The sequence below is a fragment of the Carassius auratus genome, unplaced genomic scaffold (assembly GCF_003368295.1).
Source record: "Carassius auratus strain Wakin unplaced genomic scaffold, ASM336829v1 scaf_tig00034504, whole genome shotgun sequence".
Taxonomy (NCBI): domain Eukaryota; kingdom Metazoa; phylum Chordata; class Actinopteri; order Cypriniformes; family Cyprinidae; genus Carassius; species Carassius auratus.
This window is the reverse complement of record NW_020526154.1, coordinates 52,350-79,586: the sequence shown is the minus strand read 5'-3', so window position 1 is coordinate 79,586 and position 27,237 is coordinate 52,350. Positions and strand designations below refer to the sequence as shown.

At 36.8% G+C, this 27,237-nt stretch overlaps 2 protein-coding genes across 4 annotated transcripts in view; both read right to left on the bottom strand.

The window, feature by feature from the left end:
- LOC113081508 (NACHT, LRR and PYD domains-containing protein 12-like) overlaps nt 1–20,200 on the bottom strand; it is a 35,015-nt gene extending 14,815 nt beyond the window's left edge. The window contains exons 1-8 of the mRNA XM_026253576.1: nt 20,110–20,200; nt 19,332–19,436; nt 9,213–9,308; nt 8,451–8,555; nt 7,434–7,518; nt 7,104–7,296; nt 5,191–7,015; nt 3,439–3,609 (exon numbers count right to left, since the gene is read on the bottom strand). Coding sequence (XP_026109361.1) covers nt 3,439–3,609; nt 5,191–7,015; nt 7,104–7,296; nt 7,434–7,518; nt 8,451–8,555; nt 9,213–9,308; nt 19,332–19,354 — 2,498 coding nt within the window. The 5' untranslated portion in view covers nt 19,355–19,436; nt 20,110–20,200. The remainder of the gene's footprint in view (nt 1–3,438; nt 3,610–5,190; nt 7,016–7,103; nt 7,297–7,433; nt 7,519–8,450; nt 8,556–9,212; nt 9,309–19,331; nt 19,437–20,109) is intronic.
- Nucleotides 20,201–22,012: 1,812 nt separating this feature from the next.
- Nucleotides 22,013–25,930, bottom strand: LOC113081505 (uncharacterized). 3 transcript variants are annotated; one of them, XM_026253572.1, is made up of 10 exons: nt 25,760–25,930; nt 25,143–25,334; nt 24,607–24,942; nt 24,284–24,476; nt 24,101–24,205; nt 23,629–23,765; nt 23,375–23,434; nt 23,016–23,251; nt 22,692–22,907; nt 22,013–22,589 (listed from the first exon to the last, which is right to left on the bottom strand). In XM_026253572.1, exons 2-10 carry the CDS (start codon nt 25,154–25,156, stop codon nt 22,201–22,203), a joined length of 1,686 nt encoding a protein of 561 aa, XP_026109357.1. In that variant the 5' UTR covers nt 25,157–25,334; nt 25,760–25,930; the 3' UTR covers nt 22,013–22,200. The 3 variants fall into 3 exon arrangements, with proteins under 3 accessions (XP_026109357.1, XP_026109356.1, XP_026109358.1); XM_026253571.1 differs by having other exon boundaries at nt 25,143–25,309; XM_026253573.1 differs by having other exon boundaries at nt 25,143–25,300.
- Between the last annotated feature and the right edge of the window lie 1,307 nt (nt 25,931–27,237).

The window sequence follows — 27,237 nt, the reverse complement described above, 5'->3', positions numbered from 1 at the left end:
CAGTCCTTTACCTCTTCCTGGATTGACATTTTACTCTATGGCATTAGGTCATTTTTCTTTATATGCTGTTAACTGTTTATGATTGCATTATTTTTCATATGCATCTGCTTACACATGAGATCGCTCGTTTCTGCGTCTTCATCATCTGTGCTTTTGATCAGGAAATTGTGTTCTCATTCAAGAGATGTATAATAGTGCCACCAAGCATATAACAGTGAAAACACAGAAAGTTGTATAATCTCATATTAGGCAGATGAGATGAAAGAGGAGACAAATTGTCAGTGGTGGGGAAAGAGTTAACAATATTAATCACTAAAGACATCTTCTACAAGTGAAAATGGATATGCATATATATATATGCAGAGTTGGGTAACTTACTGTAAACAAATTACTTTTCCTGGTAATGCAGTAAATTAATGCGTTACGTTTAAAATGTATGTAATTTGATTACTTATGTCAATAAAACTACGTCACTTAAGTTACAAATGCAGCATTAAAAATTATGACGTACAAATCATGTTTTTGGCTTTATTATGCATTTTAAAATGCCCCTATTATGGATTTTTGAAAATTACCTTTCATGCAGTGTGTATCACAGCTTTAAGCGAATGAAAACTCCTGCAAAGTTTTAAATGTGAAAGTGCACCATGTATAAAGTTACTGTCTCTCAAAAGAAAGAGTCGAAGAGCCTTTTCATGTTGACGTCAACATGAAATATTAGCATATTGCCCACCCATTAGATGGTCTTTTCACATTGGTCTGAATTAAAATCCAAGTTCATTCTTTGCCACTAGGTGCCGATTTTTGAGCAGTAAAGTAGCGGTTTCCCTAGTAACACTATACACAAAGCAGAACTGTGCTCACAAACACTGCTTTATTCGAGATTGAGGTCACTGCAAAGCAAAAGTGGGCGTTTCTGAATTTGTGGGTGTTTTCAAACTGCAGGATGTTACTCAATAATGCAATCAAAATGATGCCCCTTACCTAACCCCACCCATAAACCATAATCCAACATTTTCATGAGCAAAAGAAAAACTTTTTTTTTTTGCTTCATAGCTCAAAGCTATGTCATCATCACCACTCCTACAGCTGAGTTAGCTGGCTGCTCTCGAAATGCTATTGCAGTACTTTGATGCCACACGTGACAGTGCCGTGGTGTCGGTTCAAGTCGGGCAAAATTTCTAACTGGCACGCACTGCTTCAAGTCAGCCACCGATCGGTCTGCGCAGTGCTGCATGAATTCAAACACACCTCTGTACTTGGCTTTATCAGGCATTACAGGCATGATGAAATAAAATTTAGACCAATCGGCCCAATCAACGCAGATTAGCATTAGTTGTTTGGAAAAATGAATCAAATGAATGAATTATTCAGGAGTCAATGAGCAAGTAAGGTAAAAATAAATGCATATTATAAGACAATGAACGTGTTATTTTGACCTTGCATGCATGTCAACTGGTTGTTTGGGACTCACAAAACCAAAATATAAACCTTTTGTTACCCATAATATGGGCACTCAACATATTTTAGTCTGGCATTATAGTATGGGAAATGTTCAGCAAGTTGTGTAAATGTGTACAAGTTTATGTCTCACAGTAAGACTAATATAAGCAAAAATAAATGACTCATCAGAATGAGATCATCCGAGAGAAGAGGTGAATGATCACATGAGCTCTGTCATCTTCTTCCAAATTGGCTGTTGCTCACGAAAGTCGCTCTTCATTTGCAGAATTCTCAACCTTGTCGCATCACTGGACATGCCCCATCCGGTCACCAATAGCCACTGCCCCTGTTGTTGCTGAAAATCACCAGCTCTCCATTGAAATTAATGAGATCGTGTTACTTTGGCCCAATCCCAATTCTATTTTATACCCCTTCCCCTTCCCCTATCCCTCCACCTACCCCTTCCCCTTGTCCCTTGAAACCGAGTATTAAGGGGTAGGGGAGAAAATATTCCCCTAAGGACTGGGACACCACTACTATGCCGTCAAACGTCATCATTTGTCGTCTAACTCTTACAATACACACATATACTGGTGTGCTGGTGTGCATTAGAGCCTTTAATTATTGTTCTGTATTAATGAGCTGCTTACTGACACACACACACACACACACATATCGGAAACAGCGCACACACATCAAGGAGAAAATAAACTTGTCAACACTGCCCCACAACTTAACTTAAATACAGTTTAAATACTAAATCGGTACATTATATTTTTCATTGACGAGAGGATACAATCACTGTTTTTAAGTAAACTTTTACTTAAACCATCCAAGTGCACACACAGCAGTGAACACACACATGGAGCAGTGGGCAACCATATTGCTGCAATGCCTGGGGAGCAGTAGGGGGTTCGGTGCCTTGCTCAAGGGTTTCACCTCAGTCGTGGTATTGAAGGTGCAGAGAGTTATGGTTTTTCACTCCCCCCACCGACATTTCCTGCTGAACCTGATACTCGAGCCCATAACCTCTGGGTTAAAAGTCTGACTCTCTATTCAATAGGTCACGACAACACCCCCTTACCCCCCCCCCCCAAAAAGGAAACTGCACCTTATTTGTTTTGTGCTTTAGATCGGCCATTGGCCCACGTCGGGCCAACAGAGACGGTCGGGTTAGTTAGTTTGGTGTGTTCCACTCGTCGTCTCTTTGGGCTCACGATGGCAGCACGTTTGCCCAATTCAAAATGTTGAATCGGCCTCGGTGCCGTCAGGACCAATGGCGAAAATGAGAGCTCTGATGGGATGTTCTGCTCCCCATCAGCCTGCACTCTTTTAAGCAGCACACGCTGCACTCAGAAGACGGTCTCGAACCGAATGCAACGCTGGTCTAATCCCTCTCTCATTTCTCCACAGAAAGCAGCGTGTGACCTACAGCCCACCCACTTTGGAGCATGTCAGGACACCCACTTTCACTTTGGTTGGCAACGAAGATCACGGAGAACGCACGGAAAGCACCAGCCACCAGGAAGCGGCTCACCTCACTACACCAGGCACACTACACTATTAAATAAATCCACCCTCCGGGGCATTTAATTCACGAACCCTTGTGGAGTGATTCTTCACCCCTTGACACTATCTATCTATCTATATATCTATATACATATATATATATATATATATATATATATATATAGGTGTGTGTGTGTGTGTGTGTGATTTAAATGGTAGCAATGCTAAATAATACCTAGTTGTTTTTAGTGTATATTACGAAATTTTGCTTTTGGTACACCCTTGATAATGAAAGTTAGACATTATTAGTCAAACAAAAGGAGGTTTAAATGAATAATTTTGCATAATGCCCATACTGTTTTTTTTTTTAACAAGAGAGGTAGTAAACTGTGAAATTCATCATTTGTCTATTAAAACATGCAAAACAAAATCATAACCTTTAGGTTTGGTTGAGATCAGTTTTTTGTTGGTCATCACACAACTTACCTAAGTATCTCCAGTTCACACTTTAAATTTTCTAGTCCAGTGCAGAGCAGCTTCACTCCTGAATCCTGCAGATTGTTATTGTTCATGTTCAGCTCTTTCAGATTGGTATCTGAACCAAGAACTGTAGCCAGAGCTGAACAGCTTCTGACTGTTAATTCACAATCATTCAGCCTACAAGGAAAACAAGTCACATTAGATTGATACAGTATACATACAGTATAATACAGTAAAATGCATGAACTAAATACAAATATTAAATTTATTTTTAGGGGTGTGATGAGATCTCATGGCACGAGATCTCATGAGATCTGACTGGTCTCGCCAGAACGTAATGATATCCAAAATCCATGGAATTTGTAACATTTTGAATTAACCAAAATTAGGTCATTACACTTAAATCAAATCATGATATGGACTTGCATCTGAAACAATATAATCCCGCAAAAGTCGTTTCAAATATGAATCCTGCATGTTCTGCCTGTTTCTGTTAATGAATTGCGCAGACGTGCAGTTTACACACACACACACTAAAGCGCATGATGCTCACAGTGATTTCAGCGTCTGCCATCTCACTAAATGAGGACCTAAACACATGAACATCATCTCCAGAACTGCTCTGAGAGTCACTTCATGAGCATTTTACCATTTGATTTGAGTAAAACTAGCGTCATATCAAATACACAGAACTGTAAAGGTATTCTCATCAATCCGTCAAAATAAAAGTCTTTGGTTTAAAATAACGACAATGTGCCTATTAGTATTTTTTTGTAGAATATACATAGCCTCCTCCTACTACTACTAAAATGAAACAAACCTTTTTTTTAAAGTAATAATCACACAACATTTCTTCCATGTTTTAATTGTGATAGTAAATCCCCTTTGTTTGCCAAAAAATAAAGTTTGCTAAATTTTCAATAATTAAATGATAAATTATTAAAATAATGTTTATGCCTTCATTTGATAACCAGAAATATGTAAATACACAACACAGAATTTACGGGGGGGGGGGGGGGGGATCATAAGGCTACTTTAAGAAAAAATTGTATGCATTCAAATAGTTAGACATGCTAAAACACATAATTTGGTAACAATAAAAAATCTAAATAATATGGTAAGAAAAAAATAAAACATTTCATAGGGTCCTAAACATGCATTTTTTTGTATTGTGTTTTTCAGTTGAATAAAAGACTATTTTCCCCTATATATTTCATCATCAAGGATTTCTTTTTTTTTTAAAAAAGTCTAAAAATATCGTCTTGTCTCGTTCTCGTGAACCCAGTCTCGTGTCTCATCTCGTCAGTTGGTATAAGTGTCTCGTCACACCCTAATGTATTATCCATCTTTTACTCTTACATGATCATTAACAATCAACAATCATTATTGTAAGATTGGTAGGCTAGACTGACATTGCAGATACAAAATGAGTAGTATTTTTGATTATGTGACAAAATTGCTACATAAACCAAACAAGAATACCATTTTAAGATTTATAACTTTACTGACAATGAGTTTTATATTTGAAAGCACTCCATTGTTTTTTGAGGTGGAGAATATGGAGGTTAATTATTAGAACACTGAGAAAGTTTGAATTATCATTCAAACAAAAGAAGACTTAGATTAGGAAGTTGAGGTAAACAATAATTTCATATTGGAGTGAAAATAACAATGGAACAATGTTTTTATAATAAATATTATGTTCTTCTGGTACTAACAAAAAACTGCTAAATAACCAAATTGTATTAAATGACTTACAGAGCTATTTTGGAGTTTTTGATGACTGCTGATAATCTAATAAGACACTCATCTGATTTCTTGAATTTCTGAAGCTCAAACTCCTCCTGCTCTTCCTTTGATGTCAACAGCACAAAGGCCAAAGCAGACCACTGACCAGGAGAAAGTTCAGCAGGTGAGAGACTTCCTTTGCTAAGGTGGGTCTGAATCTCTTTCACCAGAGTTTGATCATTCAGTTCATTCAGACAGTAGAACAGATTGATGGATCTCTCTGGTGACAGATTAGCTTCAAATTTCTGCTTGATGTACTGAACAATTTCCTTTTTGCTTTGGTCATTTTCATCTTGCTGTGTCAACAGACCTTGTAACAGCAGCCGATTGGACTGGATTGACAGGCCAAGAAGAAAACGAAGGAAAAGGTCCAGATGTCCATTGTCACTCTCAAGCGCTTTGTCAACTACAGTCTTGAGCAAATCAGTCAAGGTTTGCTTTTTGCTGTCTTGTTTTGCAGACTCATGAACAAACACACTTTTCTTGTTCATGTCTAGAAACAGATGTGCATAAAGGGCTGCAATGAACTCTTGAATGCTCAAGTGAACAAAGCAGTACATGGTACCAAGAATGATCCCTGTTTCCTCCTTAAAGATCTGGGTACACATGCCTGAATACACAGATGCTTTATAGACGTCAATACCACAGGCTTCCAGGTCTGATTCATAGAAGATCACATTGTTTCTTTCCAGTTGTTGAAATGCCAGTTTCCCCAATGAAAGAATGGCATCTTTATCCCAGGAAACATCTGGTGTGTAATCTCCATCATATTTTCGTCTGCTCTGCTGGATCTGAAAGCGGAGAAAGTGTGTGTACATTTGTGTCAGAGTCTTGGGAGTGTCTACAGTGTTTGATTCCTGAAGTGTTTTGAAGGCGTCATTAGACTGATTGTTCTTCAGATCATTATTTGTTTTCATTTCCAAAATGTTTTGGAGAACAGTGGCTGAAATCCAGCAGAAGACTGGGATGTGGCACATGATAAAGAGACTCTTTGATTTTTTAACATGATCAATGATTTCTTTGGCCTGATTCTCATTTTTGAATCTTTTTCTGAAGTACTCCTCCTTTTGTGCATCATTGAATCCTCGTATCTCTGTAAGTCGATCGATACAGTCAGGAGGAATCTTACTGGCAGCTGCTGGTCTGGTGGTGATCCAGATGAGAGCAGAAGGAAGCAGATTTCCCTTGATGAGATTCGTCAGAAGAACATCCAGTGATGCTGGTGACAATACATCACACAATATCTCATTATCCTTAAAGTTTAGAGGAAGACGAAATTCATCCAATCCATCAAGGATGAACAGGACTTTGTACATATTCCTCTTTGCAAGGTTCAGTCCTTTTGTCTCTGGGAAAAACTGAGTTATAAGGTCCATCAAACTTTGTTTTTCTTTATCCTGTAAGTTCATCTCTCTGAATGGAAGAGGAAATATGAAGCTGATATCTTGATTTTCTTTTCCTTCAGCCCAATCCAGAACAAACTTTTGCACAGAGACTGATTTTCCGATTCCAGCAACTCCTTTTGTTAATACAGTTTTTATCTTCTTGTCTTTTCCAGGTTTAAATAAATGAGTGCATTCAACCTGTATCTCTTGTGATTCATGACGCCTGGAAGTAACTTCAATCTGTCTTACCTCATGTTCAGTATTGACCTGTTCACTACAACCCTGAGTGATATAGAGGTCTGTGTAGATGTTATTCAGAAGTGTAGCGTCACCTTGTTTTGCAATTCCTTCAAACACACGTTGATACTTTTTCTTTAGGTTTGATTTGAGATGCATGAAGACCAGCTTATCTAAACACGGGAACAAAAATATATTTTCATTACAATCTTTTACATTTACAAGTGATAATCTGACAGTCTATGTTCATAAGACTCTTACCTTCCAGAGTATCAGCAGCTTCATCTTGCTTCATATCTCTCAGGAAGTAGAGTGCAAGATCAAGAGCTGCTTCTTTGATACTGCACATGTCATCTTTATCTCTCACAAAGTATTGTGTGTTTTCCTTTTTTAATATTTTCTTAAACTTTTCCAGCTCGTACTTCAAAAATGTTATTATTTTGTCCTCAAGATGCTAAAAAGAAGCAAGAAAAAAGGTGTAGAACAAAAAATAACCTAAATCTATGTTCACATATAAAAAATATTTAAATATAAATAATTTACATATAGAACAAAAGTCCAAATGTCATCTAGAAGAAATTTAATTCCTACCTGGAATATGCTGTGGAGATTTTCTCTGAACTTCTTGTAGAAGTGGCCATTCTGAACCTTTGTGCCTGATTTCTCATGTTGAACCCTGTCAGGAAAATAAGGCTGGGCACTGATCATGTTAAACAAAGTAAAGAATAATCAGAATTACCAATGGGGTTTTATTTCTAGAATTAATTAAGGATTATTTTTTAAACTAAACATTAAAGGAACACTTTCATTTTCAATCTTTCTGCCGACTGTGGATAAATATAAGTTACAAATAAAAGTTCTTACCGCAAAGTACAGAATTTTTCTTCTGACAAAATGATTCATACTTTCATATATATTATACAACGTAAATGCATGTATGTGCACAGTAAGTGCATTGTATTAAATAATTAATTTAAATGTAAGTACCCAGTAGTTAAAGGCACTTACAGAAATATTAAGTGTAGGTCTACTTTTTCTGATCCAGGTAGGCTACATGTTAATAGTGTATAGGCATAATAATTTTAAGATATTTATATAGTATTTTATATTTAACTGATGGGTCTTGCTTTGTTTTTTAAACATTTTTCTGTGATGTTTTATTCTCAAATATCATTTCTCACATATTTGCATATTTACAAAAGCCATAATTAGCATGGAATCGTGCATGAGTCCAACACAAATTTTGTTTTGTAAGTGTATTTCATTCATTTACCTGAAATGTCACGGGCTAATGTAATAGTAACATAGACCTTAGTAATATTTTAAATAATGTTATGTTAAGCCTGTAAACATCTTTCACACATACTTTTTGCTATCTCTAGTGAAACCCAAAGTGTCCATGCACACACTCACTAGATTGGAAATCCAGCATGGCCACCATATACAACAAGCCAATTGTTAAATTGGAATGAAGCTCCAGGCCAAGTTCACTCCAAGTCAAGCAGCTTGCCAGACATTTCGTATTGTGTTTTATTGTTGTATTTAGTCATGTTCTCTCATATAGAGAAATTAACCAAGGTAGTGCTATTATGCAAACACATGAAATACCTTTTATTTGGTGATGTTTTTTTCTCACTGAATTTCAGTGGTTCATCTTTAGACTGGTCACTCTTCGCAGACACAGAGCTGGACACATGTGAGCCTGATCTTACACTAATGACACAAAGAACAGAGAGATGACTCATGTCTGATGGCTGCACACATTCTCGCTCTCTCTCCCTCCGCAGAAATATTTTTTTACTAAGAAAAACGGAGAGCAGCAGAGAAATCTGTTACTTCAATTAAATTACTTGTTTATCCAGTTTCTAACATCTGTTAATGAATGTCTAATTTAAAAACATCGATTATGTTCAACTCATTATTTCGGAAAAATTTGCTTCAGTATACAGATACCCACTGCTAAGGTCTAGTTTGAACGTGTCAATAAATTAACTGTCCCCAATACTGTGTTTGACTGCATCTGCCTTCTTTTTCACTACACAAAAATATTTGGTGCTGAAAAAAAAAGGTTCTGGTTAAATAATTTATGGTAGAAATCTTGCCCCCAAAACCTGATGGTTTTCTCCAGCATGATTTGAGATTTCTAATGTGGACTCAACAGCATATTCTGTCTGAACTGGTAGAATGAAATATAGCTTTGCTTACCTTTAACTATTAATGCTGGAGTAACATACAAAATACCTTTTGGCAGGTGATGGTGTTTTCTCAATGAAGTCTAGTATTGTTTTATTTAGTCACATTCTATCACATGCACATGCATACTTGAGAAATTGGCTTATGAAATGGTAAAATGAAGAACACATGAAATACCTTTTGGTCTGTGATGTTTTCTCACTGAAGTTTATTGGTGGATCACGTGACCGGTCACTCTTCACAGACACAGAGCTGGACACATGTGAGCTTACACTAATGACACAAAGAACAGAAAGAAAAATGCTTTACTACAGAAAATTGTCATTTCTGACATCTGCACATGCTCCCACAGAAATGCATGTTTGCAACCGCAGTTAAGTTTGCAAATTCAGAATCATTTTGTCTATAAACCCACAGTGCACTGTCATAGACATTCAGAGTGCTGTTTTGGTCGGTTAACCTGTTGAGCTTCAGAGGAAGAAAGATCTGATCTATGATTAGTCACATATTAATTGTCAACCTTATTTGATTGACCTAGAAATAGTGCAGAATTTCTTCTTAATTTTTGATCATAACATTTGTTCAAAAAAATTTCACAATCAAATCAAAGTTATCCTAAGACAATAACACATTTTGTTTAGGTTTTAGGACAACTTTGATTAAAGGTTTTGATCCACTTCAAATATTGACTACCGTATATTGGATGCATATTTTGTTTTAACCACAGGAATTTGATTCAAAGGAAATAAAAATAAAAATCTTGTCACGCCATAGAAATTCAGTGGGATGGGATCAAGATATTTGTTCTGGAATTAAAATGTCTTTGGAGTCTTAAATTATAATGTTTATGTGTTACATGCCTGCGTCTCTCTCTCTCTTTCCATCGCTCTCTGTAATTTTTCTTAGGCTCACCCTTTCTGATTTCTAGTTGGTTTGGATGCTGTCCTTAAACCTCATGATGTCAACTTCTCCACATGCCGATCAAGTTTCCCAGCAGCTTATAAAAAGCATGTTAAAATGAAAGAGAGAGGATCCTTGCTCCCCTGCTTGTTTGCCTTGTGTTGTTTTTTTTGTATTGGTCTTTGATCTAGTATCGTTTGCTTGGTTACAGTTTTAATCCCTACCACTTTTAGTTTACCATCTCACTTGTTATTATTTAGCTATGCTTTCCCTTTAGTTTTTTTCCCCTTCCTTTTTGTCATTTTGGTGGCATTTTCCCTGTCCAAGGTAATAAGTCAATTGACTTATATAGTGCAATATATAGGTTACTCGAAAGTGAATGCCAGCCTTTTTCAGTTTTGTTTGCTAGTTGGAGTAGGGAAGTTTAGGGTTCTTGGTGCTAAAGAATTGCTTCATTAGGGCTCAAGCCCGAAGGGGCGAAGAGCCCTATTGTTCCCCTAAGGATTATTCTTATTATTATTAGGGCTCAAGCCCAAAGGCCCCTAGGTGCAAGTCCAGGACTAAAAAAGGGAGGAGACTCTCTTTTGGTTTCACTTTTAAATCGGTTAAAATACATATAAATACTTGGATTTAATTCACACTGACAAGCTAAAGCAACATATATGATTATTACCGGGTCAGGGCTCATTAATAATTGATGTGTGGTCAGTGATACGTGAGAAACACAAGAGATGAATCACCGCTCTGAGCATGAACGTGTGGAATGATGAGCTCAGAAAAAAACGAGTTTATTCTTGATATATAGCTATTAAAAATAAAGTATTCCAGCGATATCACACAATTCACCAATTAGAACACACCAAGGGCTAAATTAAGATGTTTTTGAACTGTTTGTGTGAAAATGAAATATTTGCAGCTGCCTATCTGAAATCACTGCCTCCGATCAGCGCGCACAGTGTCACAAGTTCAAAACAAACGAATTTATTCTTGTTTAAGAGCTTTTTAAAATAAATTATTGCCATAAATGCACACAATACACCCATTTTAACACAACAAGAGCTAAATGCAGGTGTTTGTGACCCGTTTAAGTGTGCAAGACTATTTGAAAGCGCGACTGGCAGAATAACATATCTCTTGAGCTGCAGGTTTCTGCATTTCGTCGTACGAACGAACACATCACGGACAAGATTATTTCAAAATACATAATAGCTTGGCGAATATAAACGAAAACAGCCACGTGAACATAAACTGTTGAGAAATAAATCTGAAGTGGATCTACTGGATTTTAATATTAAGTGACCGCATATAGCAGCTGCATCTGTCTTCAATTTTAATCTATATAAAAAATGAAACTCATTAATCTTGGCTGCTTTTTTAATGTGTGTACGTATTTATTTATTATTTTGCTCTAACAAGAATTAATCTATATTTAATTAAATCAATTAAATTTTATTTTACATTTAATTTGTCCATTTCTGCATCTAAACGCCTAAAAAACTAAAACATGCTCTATTATACTATTGTTAACAATTTCTTTATCGTCCAATTTATCTGGTGTACACTTTTATTTTCATAATAAACTTGTTTGTTAGATTATACACAGTTACAGTGGTCTATAATAAATATTAACAGGTTTTGTTCAAGCTGTTTAGAATGACTGCAGTAGGCTAATTTTTTTAAATGTATTTTTTTTTTTTATAAATAAAAAACATTGGAAAACAATAACTGTTGTACTTTTTTATACATTTTGTATAATTTCATAGTTTATGCATTATAGTTATAAAAACAAATAAATTTAGCCTTATCCTTTTCTGACAGTTTTAGGGATTTTTAAAAATCCTAAAAAACCTTATTTGTGCTGCAAATAATAATTTTAAACTAATCTGATACTGACCTCTGACATCCTGTGACATGATATTTATTTGAATTTACATAATCTCATGGATGTAACAGTAAATCTGTTCAGCTCACAGATCAAGACTAAGCTGTAATGCAAGCAGAACTTTCACAAAAGCTTGTAGGTCAATAAAATAATTACAAAACACTTACAAATCATTTAAGGGATTTGATAACACTGTGAAATAATGTCTAATTTGTTAACATTAGCAAATGCATTGATAACACTTTATAATAACTGCACTCATTAGTAAATAGTCAGTTCATGCTTTATAAAGCCCATTCGCTTTTTTAATGTGTGCGTATTTATTTATTTACCTTTTTATACATTTTGTATAATTTCATAGTTTGTGTATTACAATTATATAAAAAAAAAAAAATTAGCCACTCACATAGAAATAGCTTAGGCCTTATCCTTTTTCTGACAGTTTTAGGGATTTTTAAAAATCCTAAAAAAAAACTTATTTGTGCTGCAAATAATAATTTCAAACTCATTTGATACTGACCTATGACATCCTGTGACATTATATTTATTTGAATTTACATAATCTCATGGATGTAACAGTAAATCTGTTCAGCTCACAGATCAATACTAAGCTGTAATGCAAGCAGAACTTTCACAAATGCTTATGAGTAATTTAAGGATTTGATAACACTGTAAAATAATGTCTAATTTGTTAACATTAGCAAATGCATTGATAACACTTTATAATAACTGCACTCATTAGTAAATAGTCAGTTCATGCTTTATAAAGCCTTGTCCCAATATTAATAGTCAGTAGTAAGCAGTTTATAAATACAGCTATAAATAGCTTGTCCTTGGTTTATAAGCACATTTATTAAAAAGGAGAGTAAAGGGTCAGTTATCTTCCTATGAAAAATAAAAGATAAAAATAAACAAACAACAACACAGATTGATACAGAACTCAGAAATTTTATTGTGGATTTATGATAAAATCAGCCTGTAAATGAATTCATACTCCTCCTCATACTACTCCATACTCCTTTTTCAACATGATGCCAATATACTGAGATGTTAAATTGTGAATGGGTTTAGGATAGCTTAAATGGTGTTGCCATAGAGATTTATTAAAGTAACATAAAAAAATACAATAGTTATTTTACTATATCTTTAAAATTTTTCATTCTAACTCTTCATAATTTTTTATATAAGTAGAAGTCATCATTTGAAGGAAGCACAGTAAGTTTCATAGCTTTATTATTTTCAAGAGCCAGCATAAAATTAAAACTATCATAACTTATAAATCAAGCTTGCAATTCTTAGTACCAATAATGGCCACCAGAGGGAGCTATAGGATTACTTTTAAATAATTATTGTAGAAACGAGTATGATTTAAATCATTTATAGAAATCTTTCAAAAAAAAAATAATATGAATTGTATGTATTTTACTGATAAAATGACTCTCACTTAATTAGAATAACAAGCTGAAGTATTGTGAACTGTATATTAAGAATAATTCTTTATAGGCTTTATGGACAGATACGTTTTGAGTGACTCTTGAAGGTTCAGCACCACATCCTCTTTTACCACTGTTTAAAGAATTTATCTTACAGAACAGGTGTGAATGAATTTAGGATAGCTTGAATGGTTTTGTCGTGGTGATTTTTTTTGAAATAATAGTAAAAAAGAACCAGTAAATGTCTTTTTATTTTTTTAAAGTGCAGCTTCTAAACACTTAAAAAAAATCTACACATAGAAGACCAGTCGTTCTGAGGCATATTTCCTCAGAATGACTGGTCTCATGACCATAGTTTCATGACTATACAACACTATATGGATGATAGAAAATTAAAAAACTATCATACATCTGATGTCACTCAGTCCCACTGTCACTGTGGGTAATGTGTGTGTGTGTGTGTGTGTGTGTTAAGTGAATTAGGTGTGAAACTATCAGGGTGCATTTAGTCTCCAGCGCCAACATTTTACAGAACTGCCACTTTCCTGGAGTCTCCAGAATTACTCGGTGTCAGGCTCTGAGAGACTTAAGATTCCAAAAAATGATTTAATTAGAATACCATGAAGTATTGTGAAATACTATATATTAAGGCTTTATATATAGGCTTTATGAACAGATTAGAGTGACTCGTGAAGGACCAGCACCACCTCCTCTTGTTCGATGGTTTGAGGAATATATCTTCCAGAATCTGGGATTTAGATTTAGGAGCTCATTTTTATTCCACCTCCTTTCCTGAAAAGTCTGTCTTGCAGAATTGACTAAAAATTAATCTTCACATTAATTCCTAATTATTTAGCAATTCTTTTTGTCAGTTCTTCTTGACCTGCTTTTTTCTTCTTTTCTGACCTCATGACCCAGTCAGCATTTTTTGTACAATGGTCAAGTCTTAACTTATCCATTTCTGTATTGCATTTGTGTTTGATATTTCTCATGGATATTTCATAATTTTCGACCTTACAGTTTGAGTTAAAACTCTATTTTAGTGCATTTCATCTGTAAAAGAAAACATGCCTAATAATTCTGCACACATGAATATAAGGAGTTTTTCTCTTCCAGCTTTCCTGGACTATTGTATAGCACTCATAAATGATTAAATAAAAAATAATGGTAGTTATTAAGATTGATATGGTTTGGAATTGGTAAAATGTGTTTGGAAAAAAAATCACAACAAAACAATATTTTAATGTTTAAGTTTGGAATATTAACTGACATGAATGAATGCTATATAAATATTGTTCATGTTAATGTTTATAAATGAAATCTTATTGTAAAGTGTTACTAAAGTTATATATATATAGCCCGCCATCGCTGCTTGCAGCTATATTTATTCTTCTTCTTCTTCTCCCGAATGAATCGCATTTTTGAGGGCTTTAACATGCTCAAAAAGTCATGAAACTTTGCACACGTGTCAAACCTGGTGAAAATTTTCGTCTGATATAGGATTCAGAAGAGGGTGTGGCAAAAATGGCTCGACAGCGCCACCTATACTAAGAAAATCAACAGCTTTCCAGCTATGTTTCACGTACATGCACGAAAATTGGCACACATATGTAACACACCAATACCTACAAAAAAGACTCTTGGACCAAAATTCTAAACCCAACAGGAAGTCGGTTATTTTTAATATTATGAGCAAATTTTGAGTAATTTTGGTCATTTCCATGTGTTGTATTTTAACGAACTCCTCCTAGAGATTTCTTCAAATCAACACCAAATTTGGTATGCCTAATCTAAAGGCCTTTGCGACATTAAATTGCGAAGATCTTGAGTTTTCATTGAAGGGCGTGTCAGTGGCGGCCTGGCGAATTTCGATTATTCGCCATGAAAAATGAAGTTGCTATAACTCACACATACAATGTCCAATCTGCCCCAAACTTCACATGTTTGATGAAACTCTGAACTTGAACAGATTGACATGCCCATATTCAGTTATAGTCATAGCGCCACCTATTGGCAACAGGAAGTGTCATATTTTACGCTGTGACGAACTACTCCTAGAAATTTTTTGACATCAATGTCTTTTTTGTGGTCAGTCTAATCTAAAGGCCTGTGCGATGTTCAGTTGTGAAGATCTTGAGTTTTCGTTAAAAGGCGTGTCCACGGCACCATGGCGAAGTTCGATGTCTCGCCATGTGAATAAAAGATGTTATAACTCAGGCATAAAATGTCCGATCTTCCCCAAACTTCACATGTGTGATAAGAGTCCTGACCTGAACAGATCTGCAGGCCAATATTCCACCGGGTGTGGCAGAATGGCTCGATAGCGCCACCTATACACTTTCAACGGAGTGTGCCTTGAGCTATGTTTCACGTACATGTACAAAAATTGGTACACACATGTAACTCACCAATATCTACAAAAAAGTCTCTTGGTATGAAATCCGAATCCCAACAGGAATTCGGTTATTTTGAATTTTCCCTGCAAAATTGGTGTTGTTTTTGCCATTTTCAGGGGTTGTACTTTAACGAACTCCTCCTAGAGATTTATTCAGATCAACACCAAACTTGGTCAGTGTAATCTAAAGCCATTTGCGATGTTAAATTGCGAAGGACTTGAGGTTTCGTTAAAGGGCGTGTCCATGGCGGCCTGACAAATTTCGATGTTTCGCCATGAAAAAGGAAGTTGCTGTAACTCAGACATACAATGTCTAATCTGCCCCAAACTTCACATGTTGGATAAGACTCTTGACCTGAACAGATTTACATGCCCATATTCAGTTATAGTCATAGCACCACCTATTGGCAACAGGAAGTGACATATTTTACACTGTGACGGACTATTTCTAGAAATTTTATGACATCAATGTCTTTTTTGTGGTCAGTCTAATCTAAAGACCTGTGTGATGTTTAGTTGTGAAGATCTTGAGTTTTTGTTAAAAGGCGTGTCCATGGCGCCGTGACGAAGTTCGATGTCTCGTCATGGGAATAAAAGATGTTATAACTCAGGCATAAAATGTTCGATATTCCCCAAACTTCACATGTTCGATAAGACTCCTAGCCTGAACACATCTGAAGGCCAATATTCCATTATAATGATAGCGCCACCTATTGGCAACAGGAAAATTGGCACACATAAATGACTTTGACATTTTCCACTTATATTAACGATTTGAAATGCATATTTCTCACCTTCACCTTTTTACTAAAGCCACACGATTGCGGTGAGCCCGGGTGCGAGGGCCCGTTCATCGCTGCTTGCAGCTTTAATTATTAGGGCCCGAGCACCGAGGTGCAAGGACCCTCTTGTATCTGCTTTGTCTATTATTATTATTATTCCGCTTCTTCTTCTTCTCCCGAATGAATCGCATTTTTGAGGGCTTAAACATGCTCAAAAAGTCATGAAACTTTGCACATGCGTCAAACCTGGTGAAAATGTTCGTCTGATATAGGATTCAGAAGAGGGTGTGTCAAAATGGCTCGACAGCGCCACCTATACTAAGAAAATCAACAGCCTAAGAGCTATGTTTCACGTGCATGCACGAAAACTTGCACACATATGTAACGCACCAATACCTACAAAAAAGACTCTTGGAGCAAAATTCTAAACCCAACAGGAAGTCGGTTATTTTTAATATTATGAGCAAATTTTGTGTAATTTTGGTCATTTCCATGTGTTGTATTTTAACGAACTCCTCCTAGAGATTTCTTCAAATCAACACCAAATTTGGTATGCCTAATCTAAAGGCCTTTGAGATGTTAAATTGCGAAGATCTTGAGTTTTCGTTGAAGGGCGTGTCCGTGGCGGCCTGGCGAATTTCGATGATTCGCCATGAAAAATGAAGTTGCTATAACTCAGACATACAATGTCCAATCTGCCCCAAACTTCACATGTTTGATGAGACTCTGAACCTGAACAGATTGACATGCCCATATTCAGTTATAGTCATAGCGCCGCCTATTGGCAACAGGAAGTGACATTTTACGCTGCGACAGACCACTCCTTGAAATTTTTTGACATCAATGTCTTTTTTATGGTCAGTCTAATCTAAAGGCCTGTGCAATGTTAAATTATGAAGGTCTTGGGTTTTCTTGAAAAGGCGTGTCCATGGCGCTGTGACAAAGTTCAAAGTCTCGCCATGGGAATAAAACTTGTTGTAACTCAGGCATTAAATGTCCGATCTTGCCCAAACTTCACATGTTTGATAAGAGTCCTGGCTTGAACACATCTAAAGGCCAATAGTCCATCGGGTGTGGCAAAATGGCTCTATAGCGCCACCTATACAGATTCAACGGAGTGCGCCTCGAGCTATGTTTCACGTACATGTACAAAAATTGGTACACACATGTAACACACCAATACCTACAAAAAAGTCTCTTGGTACGAAATCCAAATCCCAACAGGAAGTCGGTTATTTTGAATTTTCTCTGCAAAATTTATGTTGTTTTTGTCATTTTCAGGGGTTGTACTTTAACGAACTCCTCCTAGAGATTTATTCAGATCAACACCAAACTTGGTTAGTTAAATCTAAAGGGCTTTGCGATGTTAAATTGCGAAGATCTTGAGGTTTCGTTAAAGGGCGTATCCGTGGCGGCCTGGCGAATTTCGATGTTTCGCCATGAAAAAGGAAGTTGCTGTAACATACAATGTCCAATCTGCCCCAAACTTCACATGTTAGATAAGACTTCTGCCCTTAACAGATCTACATGCCCATATTCAGTTATAGTCATAGCGCCACCTGCTGGCAACAGGAAGTGACATGTTTTACGCTGCAACAAACTACTCCTTGATATCTTTTGACATTAATGTATTTTTTGTGGTCAGTCTAATCTAAAGTTCTGTGCAATGTTAAATTGTGGAGATCTTGAGTTTTTGTTAAAGGGCGTGTCCATAAAGCCATGACAAAATTTGATGTCTCGCCACAGCAAGAGAAGTTGTTGTAACTCAGGCATAAAATGTTCAATCTTCTCCAAACTTCACATGTTCGATAAGAGTCCTGCCCTGAACACATCTGAAGGCCAATATTCCATTATAATGATAGCGCCACCTGCTGGCAACAGGAAGATTGGGCACATATATGGAATAAATATTGATATATTCTACTTATATTTATGAGTTTAAACGCATATTTCTCGCCGTTCACCTATTTACTAAAGCCACTCGCTGCCGGTGAGCCCGGGTGCGAGGGCCCCTTCATCGCTGCTTGCAGCTTTAATTTTTATTTTTATTTGTCTGTTAATTTGGTTAGAAGCTGAATCATGAGTTAGATCCGATGTTCTGTTTTGTTCATTTCTTTGGCGTCACTTGCATCCCTTTCTTCTCGTGTTTAAAATATAGTTTATTGATTAGAATTGTAAATATATGTTTATATTCTGTTCATTTTTCATTGTTAACACTTTTGGTAATATACCCTTACTTTCACTTATGTATAATGAAACAGTTTTTTTTTTTTGGCATTACTTTGTTTTCTTGCCACCAACATTACTCCAAATTTTAGCATCCACCTTGATCCGTTTTACTTCACCAGTTGCACTTCCCAAAGAACGGCCCAGCTCTAGATGCACCAATCTGATCGCTTGTTATTTTTTTTGTTCTGCCACAGTATAAACTGCCTTTTCATCATCATAAAAAAAAAAAAAAAAAAAAAAACTTATGTCATGCATTCTTTAACTGGACTCTAAACAAGTGATTTTCCTACCAACCATATTTATAAGTGTTTGTCTTAATAGACAAACTAAACTCAAATTCAAGTATCCCCCCTCCTCATTGACATCTTCAAATTTTGATGAGATTAAGCCTTCAAAAACAAAATATATATATGTATATATGTGTGTGTGTATATATATATATATATATATATATATATATAGACACACACACACACACACACACACACACATATATATATATATATATATATATATATATATATATATATATATATATATTAATAATAATAATAATAATATATTAATATTATAAGTATTATTATTATTAATAATATTATTTATCTATCTCCAGACATATTAGAAGAAATGCATGATAGTTAGCTTTTAACTCTAGGATTGGCTATAAAGTCTTACCTCTGTTTCTCCAAGACACTCATCTTAGATGGATAGTCCGTTTCCTTCAGATCACTTCAGAACATCCAATCACTCCTGACAACGCTGGCCTCTATATGTTTATTACTATGCAGAAATGAAACAGTGTTAAAATACAAAAAGGGAAGAAAAGAAACACTTCACATATATAGTTTTCTAATAGAAATAATTTTTTTCAGTTTTTTATGAAACTCTTGTTTGTTCCCAGGCAAGCGGAGAGACATAGTTCCTCCAGCATGTCCTTGGTCTTCCCAGGGGCCCCCCATCTGATTCAACTCACCACCAGGTGGTGACCAGCAGTTATTTTTCCCTTTGACCATTATTTCACAATTTACTTAACTTCAAATTATCTCACAATATATTTTTTTCCAGTAATTATGATGTAAGTACTCCATATATTATTTAACAAAAATATGCTATTTAGTCATACAACATCTTATTCATTGCAATTTTCCTTTAACAACCCAAAAATACAGTAACAGAACCTTAAGAAATGTATTACATACAAACATATTCGCTTGGGTTTCTTGACTTCTTTAAACGAAAGACTTTGGTAAAGTTGGTTTTATATTACAACATTCAAACTTCGCGTTCAAGAACTTTCTAATTATATGTGCGATAAAGTTAATGTTTGCACATTCTAATCAGCGACAAGATATTTAAAAAACATGATATTTAAAAACAAGATACTGACCAGCGATTGTCAATTAGCCTACATTCTTCACAATCGATAAAAGTATTGTTTTATTCACATACTTACTTCCGAACGTCCAAAGGGGTCCAGAATGTCTAACGTGTAGCGTGGCAAACAAGTTAGGGACCGTCTAAAAAGTTGTACTTTTTTTTTCATTGTGCACAAACAGACATCTACGGAAATGTTGTTCACATTGTGGCCCAGGCCTTTTTTTTTTTTTCAGACAACAGTACATGTTTTCATTCCCGACTTGGAAACATAAGTGGAAACAGAGTGTTCTAGAAATTAAAATAATCAGAGTGTGGTCTGAGCAGCGCTACTGCTCCCACCAGGCGCATCAGGCACTGTGCATAGTGCACCAAGTGCTGAGGGGGCACCAAAAATAGCCTAATTAATTGTTTTTTTTTTTAAATGCCGGTATTATTTCATTAGCCTATAGAAATATTAGCCACATTTTAGCCATGTATATGTAACAAAAAAGGGGGAACAAAAAAGATATTTAATAATTGCTCTAGTCTAGTCTAGAAAGTACCCCCCACCCCCCACCCCCCACCCCTGCCGGATGGTCCGTTCTGGTTGCTCGTTTTTTTTTTTTTTTTTTTTTCTCGGGGTAGGGGTGGGGGGCATCATAAAGGAATTGTGCTTAGGGCACCTAAAATGGCTAGCAGGCACTGGGTCTGAGACAGCCAAACAAACACTGAAAGACAATACAAGTAATAGGCCTACATATAATTATAATAATAATAATTATTAATAAGTAATAATACAAATTGTCCAGTTATTACAAATATACAGTTAAGAGAGAAGAAAGGACTGTAATGATTTCAGACTTTATTGTAGATGTTTGGGTAAGAGTGGACTCTCTCTGTCTGAGCCTGCTTCTGCCTATCTTCAATGGAAGTAGGGGAGAGTGGGGAAAGTTGACCCACCCCCTGTATCTTGGGGGTGCAACTCTACATTTTTACTGTCATGTGACCATGTATTTTGGAACCACCCATTATTTCTGCCAGAGTGTGAAAAGGAGAAACACATGACAGAGCGGAAGGCACCCATTTACTTGAAAAACAGCTTTTGGCTTCTCAGTGTAATAACAGGTATAATGGTTGTTACATCAAAGCTAATTTATCCAGGTCTAAAAATATATGATAAATATAGGTCATTAAGCAACATATAAAACCATGCAAATCATTTAGCTAAATAATAGCCTCAGTTAGTATTGTTTTCTTTCCTTTTCATTTCATTTTGGGGAACTCATGGCCTAGTGGTTAGAAAGTTTGACTCCTAACTCTAAGGTTGTGGGTTTGAATCTCGGGCTGGCAATACCTCTACTGAGGTGCCCTTGATCAAGGCACTGAACCCCCAACTGCTCCCCGGGTGCCACAGCATAAATGATACCCACTGTGTGTGTGCACTTTGTGTGCACTTTGGATGGATTAAATGCAGAGCACGGGTCACCATACTTGGTGACCCATACTCAGAATTCGTGTTCTGCATTTAACCCATCCAATGTGCGCACACACACACACACACACACACACACACACACACAGAGCAGTGAACGCACACCCGGAGCAGTGGGCAGCCATTACACTGTAATGCTGATCAAGGCTGGACTTGTGGGCAGAGAAAATTGACTCGAAAGAAGTCAGAGAAACAAAACAAAGTCCAAGACTCGGTGCTCTTACCAGGATAAAATTCTGCCCAGGGGATTGATTTTATAACCTGGTCTCAACAGAGGGCATATTTCCTGCTGACTAATAGGCCTGCCTCTCTCTTCAACATATTTAAGGGGAGTATGTTTACCTTTAATAATCCTAATACTGATTATGCTGCAGGTGGAACAAACATGACAAAGATTTGTCTATGCAAAGATACTTTGAAAACATCGGTTTGCCTATAAATCCAGCTTTTTTATTGCAGAATGCTGTATTTCAGTCTCAGACCAAGAAGCTTCCAAGAAATGATTAGCTTTTTTAGTGCATAGAATAGAATCTTTATTGTCTGTTATGTACATAATACAACTGAAAACAGTGTAAAAAAATTGCTAACAACAAATATGTTTGTGGTCAATATGGTCCATCAGTCTTGACCTTGACGCGATGGAGCGGACTGGTGAATGTATGACCTGATGTGTTCACTCATCCAGCCAGTCGAGGATCAATGCTTCCCCTCGACAAGATTTGCGCTTGACGCCGTATAATCAAAGAGCAGCTCCTCGCATAAATTAATGTCTCTTTTGGCCTGGAACAGGATGACATCCCTCTTTCCTTCAGGGAAGTTCATCATGCAGTGGACTGACCTCAGGTTTGCTCTCTTGGAGGAATGATTGATCATCCGGCCCACAGTGTTTTCTGTTGGGTGACACTCACAAGGGAAAGTCTCAGCGTCCACACAGAGGTCCCGACCAGCCGCCTGGAAAAAGAAAAGGTAGGCCGTATCACCCTTGATGGATTCGGCCAACTTCCGGCCCTCTGCTCCTGTGATTACCTTGCCATGGTAATCACAAACGATGGAGCCCATGGCAAAGGCTTTGGTGGCAACAACTCCTGTGGTCAAAAGAATGTGTTATTATTTTTCACTCCAGGAGTACGAATATCTGCTTACAAGACAAAACATGGTATGTATTTTTATGTATTATGTTTACATACCTTGTCCTTTTGAGCCAAAGTCCTTGAGGGCCAGGCCTGTCCACTTTTGTTTCTGGATCGCAGTGATGATCCATGGATCCGACTCCACCTGCACCTCAGTGATGGGTCTCCACTTTGCCACTATGTCCTCGGGGCGAGGACAGTTGCCAGTCCAACCCTCTTTTTCGATCAGCAGTGACACCTTGCTGACAGTCGGTGGCCGTCTTGAACACTGGGCTGTCAAAGACAAATGTTAAATTAATATTCTTGTCCAAAATGTGAATTTTGTTACTTTGATTATAGAAATATGTATTCATTTTTTTTAATAATAAAACATCAACTTACACGAGAGGTACTCCTCCCGCTTGGCAAACTGCAAAGACCTCCACCTGTTATAAAACACTTTGTCAGATGGAAACCCTGCAGCGGTCCGCTTCTTTTTTGTGGGCGGGCTGCTACTCGTCGTGACTGGAAACTTCAGGAGAAACGCACCAAAGTCCCTGTCATACTGGTCAGCTGCGCCTCTGCCCCTCTTCTGTTTCCGAACTCTCCTCTCATCGGATGGCTCATCAGAAGAAGAGCTGAAAATTTGAGAAGATTTCATGTTCAAAATTTGACAGAAAAGCTAAACAGATCTTGGAAGTAGCTGACAAACAGGAAATATATGAATGTTGTGTGTTTTGGATGATGATGATGATGCATACCATGGCATAGTACTTTGGGCTCTTTTGACTTGCTGGCTTGAAAAGCTGGGTAAATCGTACCTGCAATGAAAAAAGAAAAGAAAAAAATCTCAGATTAATCCTCAAAGCTTTCAAGTTAATTTTTCTTACAGAAAATAATATTATTTGAACTTTATGTAGTACATAAGCCAGACTATCAACTTAATCATTTTATATTTTTCGGTACAGTGCGTATAAATGCAAACACTGTTATAAATGATTCTGCTGAAACGTACTGTTCATGCAGACGCCTGAGGTCACTCGTGACGTTGATAACTGGCAGCCCTTGTTTGGACAGGAAAAATCTGCCCTGGTCCTCTGCGCTGTCCTGCAGACATCCTGGACGAATCTTCTGGAAGTATGCGTCCAGTATCTGTGGAGATCAGATATGAGGTTAATGCATACCGAAAACTTTTAGAGATCTGACTTCTGACCCACTCAAGAATCCCAGGTGATGCATTCTTATCCTGCTCTCACCAAATTTTATTTTTTATTTTTTTTATTTTTTAAAGTATAAATCGCATACCACCTAACTGCACATTCTATTTATTCTTTATTTAAAAGGGACAATGCACATTTTCTTTATTAGTCTTCAAATGAATTAATTAGTATAGTTTATTAGTATAATGTATTGGGTAAGCTTTAAATGTGTGTATCATGAGCCATATATTTGAAAATGCTGGGCAGAAATCCTGTTAGAGAACTTACATCAGAGTCCTCCTCTGTGAGGGAAAACGTTGCAGTGTGTTTTGCGGATTGCACCTTGATGTGAATTTGTCCATCAACACTTCTCTTGTTGAGCCAGTCTGAAGCCTGGAAAACAAATGAAGAACACAGTGAGTGACTGACTTTATACGCACTCAGGAAACACTGTAAAGTAGAAGTACTTACTTTAAATGCCCTCACTGCGTCTGGTCGCTGGAAGTATCTCAGGACCAGGATGGCTTCGCAGAAGTACCGGAACAGCGTCCTTTGGTCTTCTTCCACATGCTGCTGATCCAGGAGCTTCCCGTGGATGTCCAGCATGTCCGCCTGTGATACTCGGAGGACTCTCTGGCAGTCTTGGAGCGCCGGCTGAGCAGTCCTAGAATGATTAGATGAAACAAAAAAATAAAAATAAGGAGGCGAGTTAGAAATGTTTCTGTATGTGTGCCCGGCAGCATTCCAATGACTCTGCATTAAATGAAAAGTAATACCAGTGAAAAACAACTCACTTTTTGTTGTGTGTTTTCACTGCAGCACTGTTTTCACTGTGATTGGATTCAGCCTGTGCCTCCATGGGGTCATTTAGGATTAAAAAATGCCTCTCACGAAGGTCTTCCAGAAGAGCCCGTCTGGAAGCCTCATCGGGGTACCGCTTGACCATGACGTTGTAGTCCCAGGTTCTGCCTCGGAGGGTCCAGGCCTTCATGGACTTTTTGGCTCGGTCCACCTCTGCATTCCTCTCCTCATTAGTCTGGTCCTTCATGCAGACCCTCGACAGGTGGTTAGGCAGCATCTCCTGGGGCCTGAAACACTGCAGACAGGAAATGATGCGACGGTCCTTGTCACTGTGAGAGAAGGCAAAAGAATCCAGAGAGTTGACTTGTGAAAGCTGTTCTTGATATTTGGTGACTTTTCTCATTTATTATCATGAACATGCATGCTGTTGGGTTTTGACATATACAAACAAAATCAACATTACATCCATAGAATAAAATGAAATGTTTACAGTTTATTATGTCAGGTATATCAAATGATCTGAACTTACCGCTTGGAAGCCATTCTTCAGAAATGAAAAAGCTGGTTTAACAACAGGAAGTGCAGGAGGAATCTTCAGTGTTGACTTCACCCTTTTCTTGGACAACTGAGTAACTGGGTCCTCTGAGTCTCACCTTTATTGACCACTTGGTAGCCTCCCCCCTTTTTCTGCAGAAGCTGATACATCAATTTAAACCTTGACCTGAATGGGCCAATTACTGGATGAAAATGGGCCAATTTTAAACCCCTTAATGGGCCATCTACACGAATTATGGGCCATTTTCGAAACAAAGTTGGGCCATCATAGTTGTGATGATTGAGCCATCAAATGTTGTTTTCAGGGCAATAAAATATCTCATCAGCCCATTTCTAAACTTCTCCAAGTCATTTGAAAATTAAAGGCTTCTTATTTGAAGTACGTTTTATTGTTATTGTATGAAATAGAATTAGAATTTATTTTAAATAATATTTTATTATTATAAATATTTTATAATTACTGTGCTTACAGTTGTCTTGATGCGAAATACAGCCAATAGTTTAAGATTGTTTGTACATAAATAAATTATTAATTCATCAACTCATTCATCACAAGACTTGTACTGGCCATACTGGCAAATGACTTCTCACCGGTGATTCCCGACGGGTTTAGAGGACTCCTCGTCGCTCCCCTGTCATTTCAAAGATCTAGTAGCCTACAACGGTGGACGTGACAAGTATAAAAGCCTCGTCCGTTTGGGAAGATGCGCTCGCAGTCAGTGGAGCCAAGTCAAAGTATACATCCCGTTTAACTTTCTTCTTCTTCTTTCAATTTTTTTTAAAAGTACATTACCGCCACCTGCTGGACTGGAGTGGTACTGGATTCTAACCTTTCCAATTTAAAAAATAAAATAAATAAAAAATAAAATAAAATAAATAAATAAAAATCACCTAAATTATTTTAATTAGTCATGTATTCCTTAGGAAACTAAATATATATTTAAAACATTTCACCTGAGCTTCTTTGTAGGATTTCTTCTAAGTTTAATCTTAACTGTTTTCTTTTTAATTGTGAACTTAATCTTTGTCTTTCTTCCTGATATTTAGGACATTGAAGGATAACATTCTCTACAGACTCTGGACATTCACATAATTCACAATTGCCATCATCATGTTTCTTTATTATTACCAAAGTTTTATTTAATCTTGTGTGTCCATACCTCATTCTTGACAACACATCCTCCTCCTCCTTGCTTCTGTTCATATTTCTGCCCTTTCACACTTTATTCTGGATATTATATAACTGTCTTCCAGTCTACCCATTGTCCCATAATGTTTGCCATTTGCCCTTAACAATGTTTTTAACTATACTCTTAATTTCTGCTTTGCTATAATTAACCTCAATATCTACATTTCCAGCTGCTTAGCACATTTGTCTGCCAAGTTTCCTACGACTTCTAAATGAGCTGGTACCCATATAAGAGTTATCTCAGTTCCTGATTGTATCAGATTATTTGCAATTTGTATTATTTCTATTACAATATCCTGTCTTGATTTTGACTGACATGTTTTGATGCTGATCAAAGCTGAGCTTGAATCTGAAGCAATTACTGCCTTCCCTGGCCTATTAACTTCCACCCACAGCAGAGCTAGCCACACAGCGACCAACTCCGCTGTATAAACTGCCAAATCATCACTGATTCTTTGAACTACTTCTACTTTTAATTTTGGGATGACATATGCCACCCCCATTCTTTTATCACTCTGTTTAGATGCATCTGTATATATACTTACATCCTCTCTATATCTCTCCATTAAATATCTCTGCATCCCATACCTGTCCAATGTCCATACCATTTCCTTGCTTTTCTTCTAACAATCCCAAATCAATAGCCATTTCTTTATATTCCCATGGTGGAGCAACTGGGAAAGGTACAGTAGTACTTACTTTAAGATCATTGAACCCCATTTAATTTACCTTATAATTGATCACCCAACCAAAACTTCTGACTTGAGCATTTCCACGCTCTTGGCATTGCTTCAAAACTAATTGACTCATGTGATTTCCAATATGGTTCAGTCAATACAAAAACCAAAACCAATAACTCACTTTCACCAGCAGAGGTCAG